This window comes from Dromiciops gliroides, chromosome 6, assembly GCF_019393635.1.
Source record: "Dromiciops gliroides isolate mDroGli1 chromosome 6, mDroGli1.pri, whole genome shotgun sequence".
NCBI classification, from domain to species: Eukaryota; Metazoa; Chordata; class Mammalia; order Microbiotheria; family Microbiotheriidae; genus Dromiciops; species Dromiciops gliroides.
Window position 1 is genome coordinate 252,539,351 of NC_057866.1, and position 16,986 is coordinate 252,556,336.

Here is a 16,986-nt window from a genome sequence, read left to right on the forward strand (position 1 = left end):
CAGAGGCTGTTAGAACACCCTGAGAGAACAGGGGGGCTATTTATGTGAAAAGCAGAGCTGTGAGTGGATACCAGTGAAGTTAAAATGGATGAAAGGTTTAATAAATCCAATCCCACTTTACAATATGCCTTATAGCCAGAAACATGGAAATCTATTACTTATACTTATGATTTATCAAGCCACTGATAATTTCTTTGTCTTTGTTTTGGGACCAGGGGAGGGGAGGATTGAGGGGACGATGTAGGGCAGAGAGATGAGAGGGTTGCTGGAGAATGAAAGTTGGCTGAATAATACATGCTTGTGTCTTCTCATGCAGGTCACTGGGCAAAATGGGAAATGGCTCCGTCAAACCCAAACAGTCCAAGATTCCAGATGGCTGTGCTGGGAAATTTTCTGGCACAATTGATACTCTACGGGTCAAAGTGATAGAACTGGAAAGGGAGCTGAAGAAGAAGGATGAAGAACTGCAGCAGAAAGAGTATCATATCAGAGAGCTGCAGGAGAAACTCTCAAAGCAGACGATCGCTCTTGCTGAAGTCACTGAGGAACTCCAAAACAAGTGCATCCAGCTGAACAAGCTGCAAGATGTAGTCATTCAGGGAGGAAACTCACTTCTGTTTTCTCCCGTCAAAGTGCCTCTTCAGGTCAACCGGAGGACCTCGGGCCTGGTCTCTCTCCACAGCAGGAGAGGTGCCAAGGAAGGGGTATCTGCCGAACCAACCACCAGGACCTTTGCAGAATTTTCGTTTGAGAAAGCAAGAGTCAGGAAGGATTCGAGGTAAGCATTTTGTCACTGTCTAACGATACATCCTCACAGTGTTTTGTTTTTTTTTTTTTTTGCGGGACAATGAGGGTTAAGTGACTTGCCCAGAGTCACATAGCTACTAAGTGTCAAGTGTCTATCCGGATTTGAACTCAGGTCCTCCTGAATCCAGGGCCGGTGCTTTATCCACTGTGCCAACTAGCTGCCCCATGTCTTTTAGTCTCTTGGTTCTTGATTATGTTTTGGTTGTGGGTTCTCTTCCAGTCTAATCACTTATTTCACAGAACTGACTAGCTAGGATTTATCCATTTAATCAACAAGCATCTTACTAAACTCTGATTATGTGCCAGGCGTTATGAGGCATTGGGAGATACAAAGAAGAAAAAAATAAAAACAGCTCCTGCCCTAAAGGAGATTACATTTTATAGGATGAGAGATTTCTATAAATCTAGAATTTTTTCCCCCAAATTTATCATCAGGGCTTTGTGCTCCTTTGTGTTATATAGTTGAGTTTTAATATAGTTGGATTTACTGAAAATCACTTTTAATTCGCTTAAGAACACTGAAAGTTTGATGGCTTTTCATGCGAAATCTAAGTCACAGGGATGACATGCTCATCAAGTTTCAGGAAGTGTAGATTCCCTTTTCATCTCTTTAAACTCTTTCTATCTTGCTCCCCCCTCCAACTAAATCACAGTGGATCTTGAATGTATAACACAAACACCGTAATAAAATGCCTTCTTGAAAAGTCTTGAAAAAAGAAGAAAGGCAGTAATGCTTAGGAACATAGATACAGAATTTAAAGGAACCTTGAAAATCATATAGACCAACCTCCTTATGTTATAGACGAGGAAACTGAGGCCCAGAGAGGTTCAGATACCTTTTCCCAAGGTCACATAGCAGAGGCAGAATTCAAGCCCAGGGCTTTCTTACTCAAAACCCAGCACTGTTTCTACTACATCACACTACCTTGCAATCACTTGCATTACTGAATAATTAAAATGAAACCAAAGAAAAATATTTTAATGAAAATATAAATATGGGCAGCATCATTTAAATAGTTCTATGCATACATGTTTCATGGCGAACAATTGAATTGCTAGAAGAAAGGAAAAATAATTTAAAAATTAAGATGCAGCTTCTGAATCTTTAGAACAGACCTCCAATTTGGTCATTGAAGGTTGACCTGCTTTGATCACAGGTGTCTGGAAGGGAGATTGGGGAACGATTTGGGTATATAGAGTAGAACAGGTTGTCTGCTATGTGCAGGAGAGGAGTGTTTTGGTATTAAAAATACAGTGAGTGCTTTTAAAGAGCAGATTTGTTGTCTGGTGAATAGGAAGTGTGGCAAAACCATTGGGCATGTTTGACTTAGCCTGTGAATATATAAAATCTGTACAGATCCAGAGGCTGGCTGTCAGGCCTATACTTTTCATGAACATTAAATTTTCTGTTTGATGTAAATGTTAATTAGCAAATTTTAGCCCTGGTAGAGCAACATCACTGGGTCATCACACTTTTTTTTTAAGTGCCTGGCACATAGTAAGTGCTTAATCAATGCTTGTGGCCTATTGCCTTGTTGAACATCTAGTAGTATACAGGCCTATTAATCAGAGACATCTGGTATAAAGCTACTGAGACTGCTTTTCAATTGGAAAGCCTAAATTATCATTTGAAACCAGTGTGTGGTGTTTTTTTTTCATGCAAAGAAAAGACAAAACAAAAGCCTTGCCTCTTAACTTCTGGTATCTACTCCATTTTTAGGAAGGACAATTAGTTTCATTTCTCACTCCCACCCCTGGGGAGCCAAATAGGTAAAAGTAGAAAATGCCAGTGAGTAATATGTTGAAACGAGATAGGAAAAGAGAGTAAAGAACTCTGTGTTTGTGATGCCTACGATAACAATGCTGCATTATTGAGTGATTTAGTAGTGGCATATAGAAATAAAGACAAAACTTTCCCGTTTGGAACAGGAATGTTTGTATGGAAGAAGAAAATTATAAAAGCTTACATTTTTAGAGTGGGTTAAGGAAAGAGGTGTATTTTGGGGGGGGGCAGCAAGGCAATCAGGGTTAAGTGGCTTGCCCAGGGTCACACACAGCTAGTAAGTGCCAAGTGTCTGAGGTCACATCTGAACTCAGGTCCTTCTGACTACAGGACCAGTGCTATATCTACTGAACCAGCTAGGTGCCCCCAAGAAAGGTGTGTTTTTTTTTAACCCTTGTCTCATTTGATCATCCTAATGACCTTGTGATATAGGTAACACAGGTGTTTTTATAACCACTTTACAGAAGAAAAAACAGTGTGTACGAGATGAAGGAAGGGGCCTGGTTGAGAACTTTGAATGTTTAGTGTTCAAGATGGTACAGAAAGTCTCCATTGAATAGTGAACAACTGCAGTGATTTTGGTACTTCAAGCATCATCTAGTCATAGAGTCTACTCTTTCCAGTGATGTAAATTGCAATCCCCCACATTTTAGTTGAAGATCTTAATGAGTAACAACCATCTAGTGATGAGCCTTTCCAGGCTTCGTTAGGGGGATCCATAGACAGTAGATAAACAGAAGTTGCTGGGAGCCATGCTCAAAATGTTTCTAACTTGGCAGAGTTACCTTGTATTTACTTAGTTTTGTATCTTGTATGTATCTCTCTTTATGTGTTGTCTCTCCCATTAGAATGGGATCTCCTTAAAACAGGGATGTTTGGTTTTTGTTTTTTGTTTTTTTGTATCCTCACTGCTTACTTAGCACAATGCCTGGCATATTTGCAAACTCTTAATAAATGTTTGCAGATTAACTCTTTCATGGGGGCAAAGGAGATCAACTGGAGCTGTGCACCAAAGATAAACAACATAGACTACATCCATATCCAGAGTGGGAAACAACAAGTATTTAGACAAACTTTGCTCTTGGTCTTCAATGCTTTGTTCAGACTAGCTCAAACTGTGACAATTACAGAGCAGTATGTATGATTGGGAGTACCCTTCCAATATTGCTACCATCAGAGTATGTGGTGACTTGGGAAGGGTGACTTTTTGATGGAGAAGACTTATCGGAAAACATTTCCCCTCACTTGGCAAGATGACAATACTGGGCACAGTTCCGGAATTCATTGCTTTGAAGGTGGTTGGGTAGTATTTGGTTTAGCATGGGTAAAACCAGCACAATCTCCATCTTGGTATAGTATCATGGAGCAAGGACCCCTTCAGATCAGGTGTCTCAGAAGTATTCTGCAGAGGTTCTAGCTAAAATGGATGGGACCCAGATACTTTTGGCTTACTGGGACTTGTTACATCTGTTTTAAATAAAGGGGGTGAATTAAGTGCTTTTATGCCAGAATAGAATTGCCCCTCTTTCCTTGGAATAGTACTCTTTCTTGGGAAAGCACTGCCCTGGAGCTATAACCAGTAAAATGTTGGACATGGGAAAAATGCCACAGATGTTTCTGGGTCAAAGCCATGTTCAGTTATATCAGTGATGGAGAGTGACAAAACTTCAGGGAGAGGCTTTGGACCTCAAGGCACTAAACTTCACTGGGGAGAAATCCCTAGATATTTCCCTGTGGTGAGGAAGATAAAGAGGATGCCATGAAATTGCTAGTCAGAAGGCCACCCAGGAGGGAGTGATTAGGATTGGGCTTTTCTCTGTTATGACTGCAGGGCATAATTATTCTTCTGGTTAAATTGTCTTTTTTATTTATTGTGAATTTAATCTCCAACAAATAAAAACAAAAGAATAAGAGGCTTACAGAAAAAACTTCTGTTATATACATTGTTTTTAAAAGAAGCATATATACATGTATATACAGTAGAAATGTATGTACTGTTTCACAAAGGAGTAACAAAATCGCTCTGTTTGTGCCCATAGCTGCCCTTTTCATTTATGTGCATTTTTTAAAAGTATTTGATTGATGCTCCTTTATTTGTATATCTATCACTAAACTGTAACCTACCAGCCTCAGCCTCCCATCCCTGGTAATAAATATGTATGGTTCAGCCAAACAAAACGACACATTTGCCACATTTAAGAATTGACAGATATCTTATTCTGCATCTCCTCTCCTGTGAGGTGGGAGGTTGTTTCCTCATTAGTCTTTTGAAGTGATTATTATTCATTGCTTCGATCAGAGTTCTGAGGTTTTTTGAAGTTGATTTCCCCCATATCCCTGAAGTAATGTAACTTTTTGTACCCTTTGACCCACCAATATTACTATTTAGGTATATATCCTAAGGATCAAGGATATAGGGAAAGAACCTATATGTATAAAAGTATTTATAGCAGTTCTTTTTTGTAGTATCAAATAACTAGAAGCAAAATAGATGTCCATCAGTTGGAGAAGGGCTGAATAAATTGTGGAATATGGATGTAATGGAATATGACAACCTGCCATCATAAAGATGACAAATTGATAGATTCAGAGAAGCACAATAAAACTACGGCAAACTGATGCAGAATGAAATGAGCAGAAAGAAAGGAACATTTTCAGTAAAGATTCTTCCATTGTCACTTAGTCCAGGGCTTCTTAAACTTTTTCTATTCACAATCCCTTTTGGCCTGAGCAATTTTTATGCAACCCCAGGTATATAGGTATATAAAATAGGTATACATAACATTTTACTTTTGCCAAATTTTTCATGACCCCCCCCCCATTCAGTTACACAACACCTTATGAGGTTGTGACCCACAGTTTAAGAAGCTTTCTGGGCTGGAAAGATCTTGTTAGTTTTATTTTCTTCCTGTTATTCTTCTTGGATTTCTTTCTTTTTTTTCTTTTTAAAATTTTTTTCTTTATTTTAATTAAATAACTGATTAATTAAGAATTTTCCCCACCTTACATGTAAAAACAAACTGCAGCATCTATTTTTACAACTTTGTGTTCCAAATTCTCTTCCTCCTTCCCTACCCCCTTAAGAACTCAAGCATTTTAACATAAGCTATATATGTGCAGTTGTGTAAAACATATCAGACAAAAAATCTTTAGAAATAGGAACTAACAACAACAAAATATACTTCCATCTATATTCAGATACTATCAGTTCTTTCTCTGTAGATGAGTTGTATTTTTTTTCATAAGCCCTTCAGAGTTGTCTTGGATCCTGGCACCACTGAGAATAACTAAGTCATTTGTAGCATATCATCCCATAATAATGCTGTTATTTCATATACAGTACATTTCACTTTGCTTCAGCTCATGTAAGTCTTTCCAGGTTTTTCATGATAGCATTCTGCTCATCTTATTTTTTTTAATAGTAGACTACATTTATATAGTACTTTAAAAGGAGATTTCATTATAAAATACCCATGAGGTTTATTATTGCAACAAAAATTATAGCCAACATCTATATAATATCTTATACCTGACGAGAATTTTCTTCACAATAGCCCAGCAAAGTAAATCCCATCATCATCCTCATCTTATATTGTTCTTGCCTCTGCTTCAGATTTTTTTCCCCAGTTACTATTGCTATGTTTCCGTCCATCCTATATGCTCCCCATGATATTCAGTACATTTTCTATCTTCTTTTACCCTATCCCTCCTCAAAAGTGTTTTGCTTCCAGATGTTCCTCCCCCAGTCTGCCCTCCCTTCCTTCACCCCTACCCCCTCATTCCCTTCCCCCTCCAACTTTCCCACAGGGCAAGGTATATTGCTATACCCACTTGAGTGTGTATGTTATTCACTCTTTGAGCCAATTCTGATGAGTGTAAGGCTCATTCACTCCTGTGCTCCTCCCCCAAATTTCCCTCCACTCCATAAACTTTTCCTTGTTTCTTTGATGTGAGATATTTCACCCCAATTTCACCTCTCCCTTTCCCTTTCTCCCAGTTCAATACTCTCATCCCTTAATTTTATTTTAAAGATGCCATCATAGGGCAGCTAGGTGACACAGTGGACAAAGCATCCTTCCTGGACCCAGGAGAACCTGAGCCCAAATCCAGCCTCAGACATAAGACACTCACCATCTTCACAACCCTGGGCATGCCTCTGACTGCCCCACAAAAAATGATAAACAAAAGTTAAATGCTTCATAATCAATTCCCACCTGTACCCTCTGTCTAAATTTATTCCTATCATCTGCCCTAATACTGAGAAAGTTCTAATGTGTTAGATATATCATCTTCCCATGTAGGAATGTAAATAGTTTAACATTTTAACATCTCTCATGATTTCTTTTTCCTGTTTACCTTTTTATGCTTCTCTAGGGTCTTGTGTTTGAAAGTCAGATTTTTTTTTTGGCAGGGCAATGGGGGTCAAGTGACTTGCCCAGGGTCACACAGCTACTAAGTGTCAAGTGTCTGAGGCCAGATTTGAACTCAGGTCCTCCTGAATCCAGGGCTGGTGCTTTATCCACTGCACCAACTAGCTTCCCCCTGAAAGTGAGATTTTCTATTCAGTTCAGGTCTTTTCATCATGAATGTCTGAAAGTTCTCTTTTTCATTGAAGTCCCATTTCTCCCCCTGAAGAATTATACTGAGTTTTGCTGGGTAGGTGATTCTCGGTTGTAATCCCAATTCCTTTGCCCTCCAGAATATCATATTTCCTGCCCTCCAGTCCTTTAATGTAGAAGCTGATAGATCTTGTGATATCCCGACCGTGGCTCTACAGTACTTGACTTGTTTCTTTCTGGCTGCTTGCAATATTTTCTCCTTGACCTGTGAGCTCTGGAATTTGGCTATCATATTCCCAGAGGTTTTCATTGTGGGATGTCTTTCAGGAAGTGATCAGTGGATTCTTTCAATTTCTACTTTACCTTTTGCTTCTAGAATATCAGGGCAATTTTCCCTGACAATCGCTTGGAAACTAAACTCTTATTTTGATCATAGTTTTCAGGTAATCCAGTAATTCTCAAATTATCTCTCCTGGATCTATTTTCAAGGTCAGCTGTTTTTCCAAGAAGATATTTCACATTGCCTTCTATTTTTTCATTCATTTGGATTTGCTTTATTGCATTTTGGTTTCTCATAAAGTCATTAGCTTCCATTTGTTCCATCCTAATTCTTAGGCAATTATTTTCTTCAGAGAGCTTTTCCATTTGCCTTTTCAAGCTGCTGACTTTTTTCTTTCTCTCATGACTCTCCTGCATCTCTCTCATTTCTCTTTTCATTTTTTTCTCTACCTTTCTTACTTTATCTTCAAAAGTCCTTTTTGAGTGCTTCTATGGCCTGAGACCAATTCATATTTTTCCTAGGAAACTTTGAATGTAGGAGCCCTGATGTTGCTATCCTCTTCTGAGGGTATACCTCACTCTTCCTTGTCACCAAAGAAACTTTCTATTGACCGTAACTTTTTCTGCCTGCTCATCTTGCCAGGCTATTTCTTGGCTTTTAACTCCTTCTTAAAGTGGGGCACTCCTTCCAGGATGCACTGTCCCAAGCTTCAGGGGGTCCAAGGTGTATTGATTTAAGGAGAGGCAGGTTCTTCACTTGCCTGATCTGTGTTCTGGTCTGTAAATAATCCCAGGCCTACTTGCTCTCCAACCAGGAAACAAACTTTGGTTTGCTAAGTTTGAGAGTTCTGGTGAACCTTTGTCCTTCCCCCACCTGGGCCACTGCCACCTCTCAAGACTGCTTCCTGTTTCCCTGCATGGGTCAGTGCCAGCAGAGACCCCTGTGATCTCCCTCTGACTAACCGCTCAGCCTTCTCACCAGACCATGAGCTTAGTTCCAGAAGACCCTGTCACTGCAGTCAATTCAGAGGCTCCAGGGGTCTCTTCCATGGCTTTCTTTCTGGAGAAAACTTTCATTATTTGTAGAATTAGGCTTTCGAAAAGTCTATATGCCTTTGATCTCTAATGTTTCTTACTTCTTGGCAGTATTTTCAAACGTATTTTTCATTCTCCTCCACAATGTCAACCTTTGCACTGGAGTCACTATCTTAGAATATATGTCAATTTAATTCAGATTATTTTATCAAGTTCTTTAGAGAATTTTTCTATCTTCTCATGTAGAACTTGGAAGAATCTTCCAACCCCTGCTTTTTAGAGATGAGGAAACTAGCCCAGAGATGTGAAGTAACAGACCCAGGGTCACACAGATAGTGATTCAGTTTGTCAATAAGCATTTTTAGGTACCTACTATGTGCTAGACATAGTGCTAAATGCTGAACATTAGTGATTCCATAAGCTATCATCATTTTCATGGTGGTCTTCTTACAAGTAAGGTGACCAAGTGTCCTGTGGAGTGGTTTTTCTTTTTGCCTCTGGATGCACAATCAAACTAACTTTACCAACTCCTTTATTTGCTTCTTGAGGAAGAATATGAGAGCCCCCCCCTTCCTTTAGATGAAATTTCCTTTTGTATTCTGGTTTTATTTCTGGTGAGAATAACAAGAGGGATATGATTGTGAGCTCCTTGAGGGCAGGAACAGTCTTTTGCCTTTCTTTGTCTCCCCCAGTGCTTAGAACAGTGCCTTGCAAATGGTAGGTGCTTAACAAATATCTGTTGACTGATTTGAATTCCTCTAGTCATCTACTTAATGGTGACTGATTTAGCACAAGCTTTTTGAAACCTGCCAATCATAATTTCAAAGAGCATTGGCTTTTAATCCCAATCTTCTTATTTAATTGAATAATACTTCATTTTTAGAATTCATATCATAATCTCATTGTCTCATAATCTCATATTGCTCATTTTCCTTGTAAAAGGACTGAATACGAATGAACTTTCCTCAGGTGTTTAAACTTTTCTATGTAGTCAATTATGATACATAATGTTTTCTGACTCAGGGACTAGAATAACCACATTCTCTTTTCTCTAAGGACTTGATGTTCTGAAATTACCAGCTGTAAATGGTGCTCTGATTTCTTTTCCTTTTCAATCCTGATAGGCATCTGGGGCAGGGTCGCATTGATGGAGATGTAGTCATTGAGGAAGGGTTTTTGCCTCCTCCCCCTTCTTCTTACATGCACCATAACTGGCCTGCTCTACTTCCTTCTCTTCCTCATTGCTCTTGGCCACAACACAGGTGCTGACTGGCCACATCCACACACTCAATCTGCTTGATCTGTCTCTTGGGCCAAGGCCAACATTGGACTAATTATTCTTGTTAACCAGATACTAAGTTCAATTGTTTCTTCTAAAGGAGTCCAGGTCCTTTTATTACTCTTTAAGTTTAGTAGTACATGACAGCTTATTACCTTATCCAGTTATAGCCTGGTATCACCCTAGAGGAGGATTTATTTCCTAAGAGAGCAAGAGAGACAAAAGCTGTGGACAACACATATGAAGGAATATTTGATGAAAAGCCTTGTCTGAATAGCTTGATTGCCAACAAGATGACTTCTTTTTAGTTGCCCTAAAGTAAGAAGAGCTACTACAAGATATTAATGTGGAAAGATGTAAGGAAATAAAGATCCTAAACATTACCCTCTTCTTCTCATGTGCCAGATCATGGGGAAAGTAGAGAAAATCCACATTTATACTATTCTGGATTTACAGGATTTACAGTCTAGTGAAAATTAAATGTGGAAAGAAATGGAAATTGACTTTCCATACTAAATACAATCACGGAAAATATCTGCCAGATTATTGTTCTGGAAACATTTCAGCATTTCATAATCATGTTCTTGTGGACCTTTTTGGATCAATTCATTATGTCATACCTGGAAGTATTAGGCATATCAAGTGTTGTATATTGGAGAAATGAACGTTTCATTAGTCTGGGTATCCTTTTTTTTTTTTTTTAGCAACAAACATTTATTTTATTTTCTAGTTACATGTAAGGGTAGTTTTCAACATTCATTTTCATAAGATTTAGAGTTCCAAATTTTCCTCCCTCCCTCCCTCCCTTTCCTCCCCCTTCCACAAGATCACAACCAGTTTATATATATACAATCCATAAGTGTTCTTTTTATCAGTTCTTTCTATAGGGGTGCATAGTAAGCTTCCTCATTAGTTCCTTCAGATTGTCTTGGATCATTGCACTGTTGAGAGTAGTTAAGTCATTCACAGTTGTTCATTGAACAATATTGCTGTCACTATGCACAATGTCCTCCCAGCTCTACTCACGTCACTATACATTGATGTTCATTAGTCTTTCCAGGTTTTTCAGGGATCATCCTGTTTGTCATTTCCTGTAGCACAAGACCATTCCACTACAATCACATAGCACAGATTTTTCCATCATTCCTGAATTGATGGACATTCCCTTGATTCTCAATTCTTAGCCTCCACCAAGAGTTGCTATAAATATTTTTGTGTACAATTTTTCCCCCTCTTCTCTTTTTCATGATTACTATTGTTACCTGTTTCCCTTCCATCCTATTCCCTTCCCCATGATATTTATTCTATTATCCATCTTCTTTCATCCTATCACTCTTCAAAAGGAATTTGCTTCTGTCTGTCCCCTCCCCCACACAGCCCTTCCTTCTTTTGCCCCTCTCTCTTTATCCCCTTCCCCTCCTATTTTCCTGCAGGGTTAGAGAGATTACTCCACCCAATTGAGTGTGTACATTATTCCCTCCTTGAGCCAATTCTAATGAGATTGAGGTCTCTGAGCCAATTCTGATGTGTGTTAGGCTCATTTACTGCCCAGATTAAACAGATTACTACACCCAGTTGAGTGTGTCTGTTAGTCCCTCCTTGAGGCAGCTCTGATGAGTTTAAGGCCTTTGAGCCTTTTCTGATGAATGTAAAATTCATTTACTGCCCTGCTCCTCTCCCATCTCTTCCCCCACTCCATAAGCCTTTTCCTGTTTCTTTCATGTAGGATTTCACCTCTGCCCTTCCCCCTCCCCCAGTGAATTCCCTTCACCCCTCAATTTAACCCTAAAGATGTCATCACCCAGCTAAGTGACACAGTAGACAAAGCATCACCCCTGGACCCAGGGGGATCCCAGACAAAACCTGGCCTCAGACACAGGACAGTCGCCCACTGTACAACCCCAGGTATGTCCCCCAGCTCCAATTTTTTATGGTTCTCTAGGGACTTGTATTTGAAAGTCAAATTTGCCATTCAGTTCAGGTCTTTTCATCACAAATATCTGAAAGTCATCTTTTTCATTAAAGTTCCATTTTTTTTTTTCTGCTGAAAGATATGCTGAGTTTTGCTGGGCAGGTGATTCTTGGTTGTAATCCCATTTCCTTTGCCCTCTGGAATATCATATTCCATGCCCTCCAGTCCTTTAATGTAGAAGCTGCTAGATCTTGTGCTATCCTGACTGGGGCTCCACAGTACTTGAATTCTTTCTTTTTGGCAGCTTGCAATATTTTCTCCTTGACATGAAAGCTCTGGAATTTGGCTATAATATTCCTAGGAGTTTTCCTTTTGGGATCTCTTTCTGGAGGTGATTGGTGGATTCTTTCAATTTCTATTTTAGCTTCTTCTTCTAGAATTTCAGTGCAATTTTCCCTGAGAATATCTTGGAAGATGGTGCCTAAGCTCTTTCCTTGATCATAGTTTTCAGGTAGACCACTAATTTTCAAATTATCTCTCCTGGACCTATTTTCCAGGTCAGTAGTTTTTCCCAGAAGATATTTCACATTGCCCTCTATTTTTTTATTCATTTGGATTTGCTTTATTGTGTCTTGGTTTCTCATAAAGTCACTGGCTTCCATTTGTTCAATCCTAATTCTTGGGCAATTATTTTCGTCAGAGAGCTTTTGTACCTCCTTTTCCATTTGGTCAATTTGACTTTTCAAGCTGTTGACTTTTTTCTCATGTCTTTCCTGCATCACCCTCATTACTCTTTCCATTTTTTCCTCTACCTCTCTAACTTTATCTTCAAAGTCTTTTTTGAGCACCTCTATGGCCTGAGACCAATTCGTATTTTTCTTGGAAGCTTTAGATATAGGGGCCCTGATGTTGACATCTTCCTCTGAGGGTGCCCCTTGGTCTTCTTTGTTACTCAAGAAACTTTCTATGGTCCTCACCTTTCTCTGTCGGCTCACCTTGCCTTTCTTTTACTTGACTTTTAGCTCCTTAAAGTGGGGCACTGTTTCTAGGCTGCAGTATCCCAAGCTTAAGAAGTCCCAGGTGGTATGATTTAAGGTGAATCAGGTTCTTCACTCACTTGGCCTGTTTCCTGGTCCTTAGATGACCCCAGACCAACTTGCTAATCAACCAGCTTTGTGTGTTGTAGTTGTTAGCTCCGAAGAGCCTGTGCCCCTTGCTACTTGAGCCTACCTCCTGGTTCCCATCAGGGGTGAAAAACCCAAGTTCTGCCTCCGCACCCTCATAGACCCTGTAGTCTCCCCCCTGCCCAGGGCTCAGCCCACTCACCAGACTGTGAGCTTAGTTCCAGACAACACTGGCGCTTTAGCTGATTCAGAGGCTCTGGGGGTCTGCTTCTCTGGTGAGGCCTTTCTGAGACTGGATCTGTGTCAGGGTGACTGTGGGGTTGGGCTTGACTCCTGTATTAGCACAGCAGCTCCCTCCTTCTGACCTTCCAAGCCATTCTTGGTTAGAAGATGATTTCAGCACATTCTTCTGTGAGTTTTGCTACTCTGGTGGGTATCCTTTTTGTAACTCAGTCCAGATGGACAAATCAAGCTCTGGGATGACTTCCTTGGACTTATGAATTCTTACTGAAAAATTACTGAGACCATTTGTGATTGATGAATCTTTTTTTTTTTTTTTTTAGTGAGGCAATTGGGGTTAAGTGACTTGCCCAGGGTCACACAGCTAGTAAGTGTTAAGTGTCTGAGGCCAGATTTGAACTCAGGTACTCCTGACTCCAGGGCCAGTGCTCTATCCACTGCACCACCTAGCTGCCCCTTGTGATTGATGAATCTTATGACATGACTTTAATAAAAGTGGGCTAGATTCCACAGAGAATTGGAAGAGCTTCAAAAGTCATTTACAACATTGATAACTGCTCTAGTTTTGATGCTAATTATACATTTTTCTTAGAGATTGATTTCATTGATGGTGATCCATGGAGCATACCTTACAAAAAAGAGTTGGAAAAGAATAGGAGGATGTAAACTTAGAGATTTTTGTGACAGCTCATCCCCCTCTCACTATAACAGTCTTCCTCTCCACATCCAAAAGATATTGTAGTATAATGTATTGGGAATTGTTAACCATCAAGATGGTCCTAGACGAAGTGTGGTTTATTCATATGGAGGGGGCTTGATGTCCATTGGTAGCTTTCACAAATCATAAGTTATTTCATTTTTTTGTGTGTGTGACAATGAGGGTTATGTGCCTTGCCTAGGGTCACACAGCTAGTAAGTGTCAAGTGTCTGCAGCCAAATTTGAACTCAGGTCCTCCTGAATTCAGGGCTTGTGCTTTATCCACTGCACCACCTAGCTGCCCTCGTTATTTCATTTGCCAAACTTTGATTAACTACCATGTGTAAGGCACAAGGTACTAGGAATGCAGAGACAAAAACAAAATAATTTCTACCCTCATGGAGTTTATATTCTGCTGCAGCTGAAGACTGATGAATACACCATGCACACAAGTAAATACAAAAATCTGAGTGTCAGGAAACTCTTATGCTGCTTGGGAGCTTTATCCTGCCATACATGTTGGGACACTTGTCTACCTATTTTTGCCTCTATATTGGTTCAAGTATTGCCTCCAATATGGTATGTACAGATGTACTGTTTGAGAAACGCAAGGCGGATGTGCTGTTCGGGAGTGTGTTTCACAAGAAAAGTCAACCCATTGTGAGGTTTGTTTTTCCTTCTATTTTGTCCTAATATAATGTTTCTAATTCTTGACTTCTGCTTCCCTCTTTAAAGGAAAAAGAAGGGAGGCAGTCAACCAGCATTTATTAAGTACCTACTATGTGCTAGGCATTTTTCTAAGTGTTGGGAATACAGAGAAAGACAAAAAAAAATCAGTGCCCTCGAGGATCTCACAGTCTATTGGGGAAACATGTGAAACTAATAATTTATGAATAACTTCTGTGCATAGTAAATTGAGGGTAGTCTCAGATTGAAGTTTAGGGGAGATTGGGAAAAGCTTCTTGCAGAAAGTCGGGCTTCAGTGGAGACCTGAAGGAAACCAAGGAAGCTAGGAGATAGAGGTGAGGAAGTTGAGGGTTCTAGGCATTGGGGGACATAGTGTTTTGTAGGAAGAACAACAAGGACACCAATGGATGTCAATAGATGGCAGAGTATATGGGTGAGTAAGGTATAAGAAGACTTTGAAAGGAACAAAGACGCCAACTTATAAAAGGCTTTAAAAACAGAGGATTTTATATTTTATTTTCAAGGTAATAGTGAGCCACTGGGGTTTATTGAATAAGGGGGGTCATACATGACTTTTAGTTTTTTTGGCGGGGCAGCAAGGGTTAAGTGACTTGCCCAGGGTCACACAGCTATTAAGTATCAAGTGTCTGAGGCTGGATTTGAACTCAGGTCCTCCCAAATCCAGGGCTGGTGCTTTATCTACTGCACTACCTAGCTGCTCCCACACCTGACTTTTAAGAGGGTCACTTTGACAGCTGAGTGGAGAATGGATTGGGATGGTGAGAGACTTGACACAGGGAGATCAACCAGTAGGCTATGGCAATAGACCAGGTGTGGGTTGATAAGATCATGGTTAAGAGTAGTTGCAGTGTCAGAGGAGAGAAGCAAGCAAAACCTAGAGATGTTATGAAGGTAGAAACCACAGGACTTGGCATTGATTTGATTTGTGGGGTGAGAGAAAATGAGGCCTCATGATAACCATAGGTGGGGAGGATGGCAGTACTCTTTTTTTTTTTTTCTGGTGAGGCAGTTGGGGTTAAGTGACTTGCCCAGGGTCATACATTTAGTAAGTGTCAAGTGTCTAAGGTCACATTTGAACTCAGGTCCTCCTGAATTCAAGTGCTCTATCCATTGCACCACCTAGCTGCCCTGGATGGTAGTACTCTTGACAGTAATTGGGAGGTTAGGAAGAGGGGAAGATTTGGAGGAAAACAAAATAATTTCAATTATAGAAAGGTTAAATTAAGATCTCTATGGAACATCCAGCTTGAGATATCTAATAGAGAGTTGGAGATGAGAGATAGAAGGTCAGCTGAGAGGTTAGGGTGGACACATAAATCAAAGTCATCTGTGTAGAGATGAAAATTAAATCCATGGGAGCTGATGGAATTACTAAGTGAAGTAGTAGAAGGAGAAGAGGTCTCAAGACACAGCCTTTGGGGAAACTCATGGTTAGTGAGAGTGACATGGATGAAGATCCAGCAGATGAAAAAGTATCCTGAAGAGTGGTGTACTGAAAACCTAGAGAGAAGAATAATTATCAAGGAGAATATGATGATCAACAGTGTCAAAGATTGCAGAGAGATTGAGAAGGTTGAAGATGGAGAAAAGAATGCTTTGGCAATTAAGAGTACATTAGTACCAGGGGCAGCTAGGTGGCACAGTGGATAAAGCAATGGCCTTGGATTCAGGAGGACCTGAGTTCAAATCTGTCCTCAGACACTTGACACTTACTAGCTGTGTGACCCTGGGCAAGTCACTTAACCCCCATTGCCCTGCAAAAACAAAACAAAACAAAAAAAAACCAAAAAGAGTACATTAGTACCTTTGGAGAGAGCAGTTTTAGTTTAATGATGAGGTCAGAAGCTAGCCTACAAAGAGTTAAACAGCAAGAGCAAACAAAGTAGAGGCAACTATTGCAGATGGCCTTCTCAAGGAGCTTAGCCAATAAAAGGGAGGCACAATATAGCACTATAACTAGATGGGCAGATCAAGTAAAGGTGTTTTGAGGATGAGGGAGTCATGGTTTTAGGCAATAGTGAAGTAGCCATGAATAGGGAGTGATTATTAGTGAGAGAGTAGGGATGATAGGGGAGGTAGTCTGCAGAGTAGATTGAATAGAACAACATTACTTTTGTGTGTAGATGACTTTGCCTTGGCAAGAATTTGAGAGGAGTTAAGTGACTTGCAAAAGGTGATAAATATGGGGCAGCTAGGTGGCGCAGTGGCTAGAGCACTGGCCCTGGAGTCAGGAGTACCTGAGTTCAAATCTGGCCTCAGACGCTTAACACTTACTAGCTGTGTGACCCTGAGCAAGTCACTTAACCCCAACTGTCTCACTAAAAAAACTAAAAAAAAAAAAAAAAAAAAAAGGTGATAAATATGAGCTACAATCTGAACCCAAGTTCTCTGACTCCAAATTAAGTCTACCATGTTGCTTTTTACTTTGTAAATCTTTCTGTGATGGCATAAGAAGTGGAATATGTAAGTTTTACTTTACTTTTGAAAATGTAAAAAAAAATTTACTTCATAAGCAATTTCAAACATGCATACTTGCTATGCTCTAAGTATGGTCCTTGCTAGA

At 39.9% G+C, this 16,986-nt stretch overlaps 1 protein-coding gene across 1 annotated transcript in view; it reads left to right on the forward strand.

Annotated features, from left to right (window-relative positions):
* Positions 1 to 16,986, forward strand: part of PRKG2 (protein kinase cGMP-dependent 2) — a 128,453-nt gene that overhangs the window by 16,538 nt on the left and 94,929 nt on the right. Inside the window, exon 2 of the mRNA XM_043971072.1 lies at positions 317 to 778. Within this exon, the coding sequence (XP_043827007.1) occupies positions 330 to 778 (449 nt within the window). The 5' untranslated portion in view covers positions 317 to 329. The remainder of the gene's footprint in view (positions 1 to 316; positions 779 to 16,986) is intronic.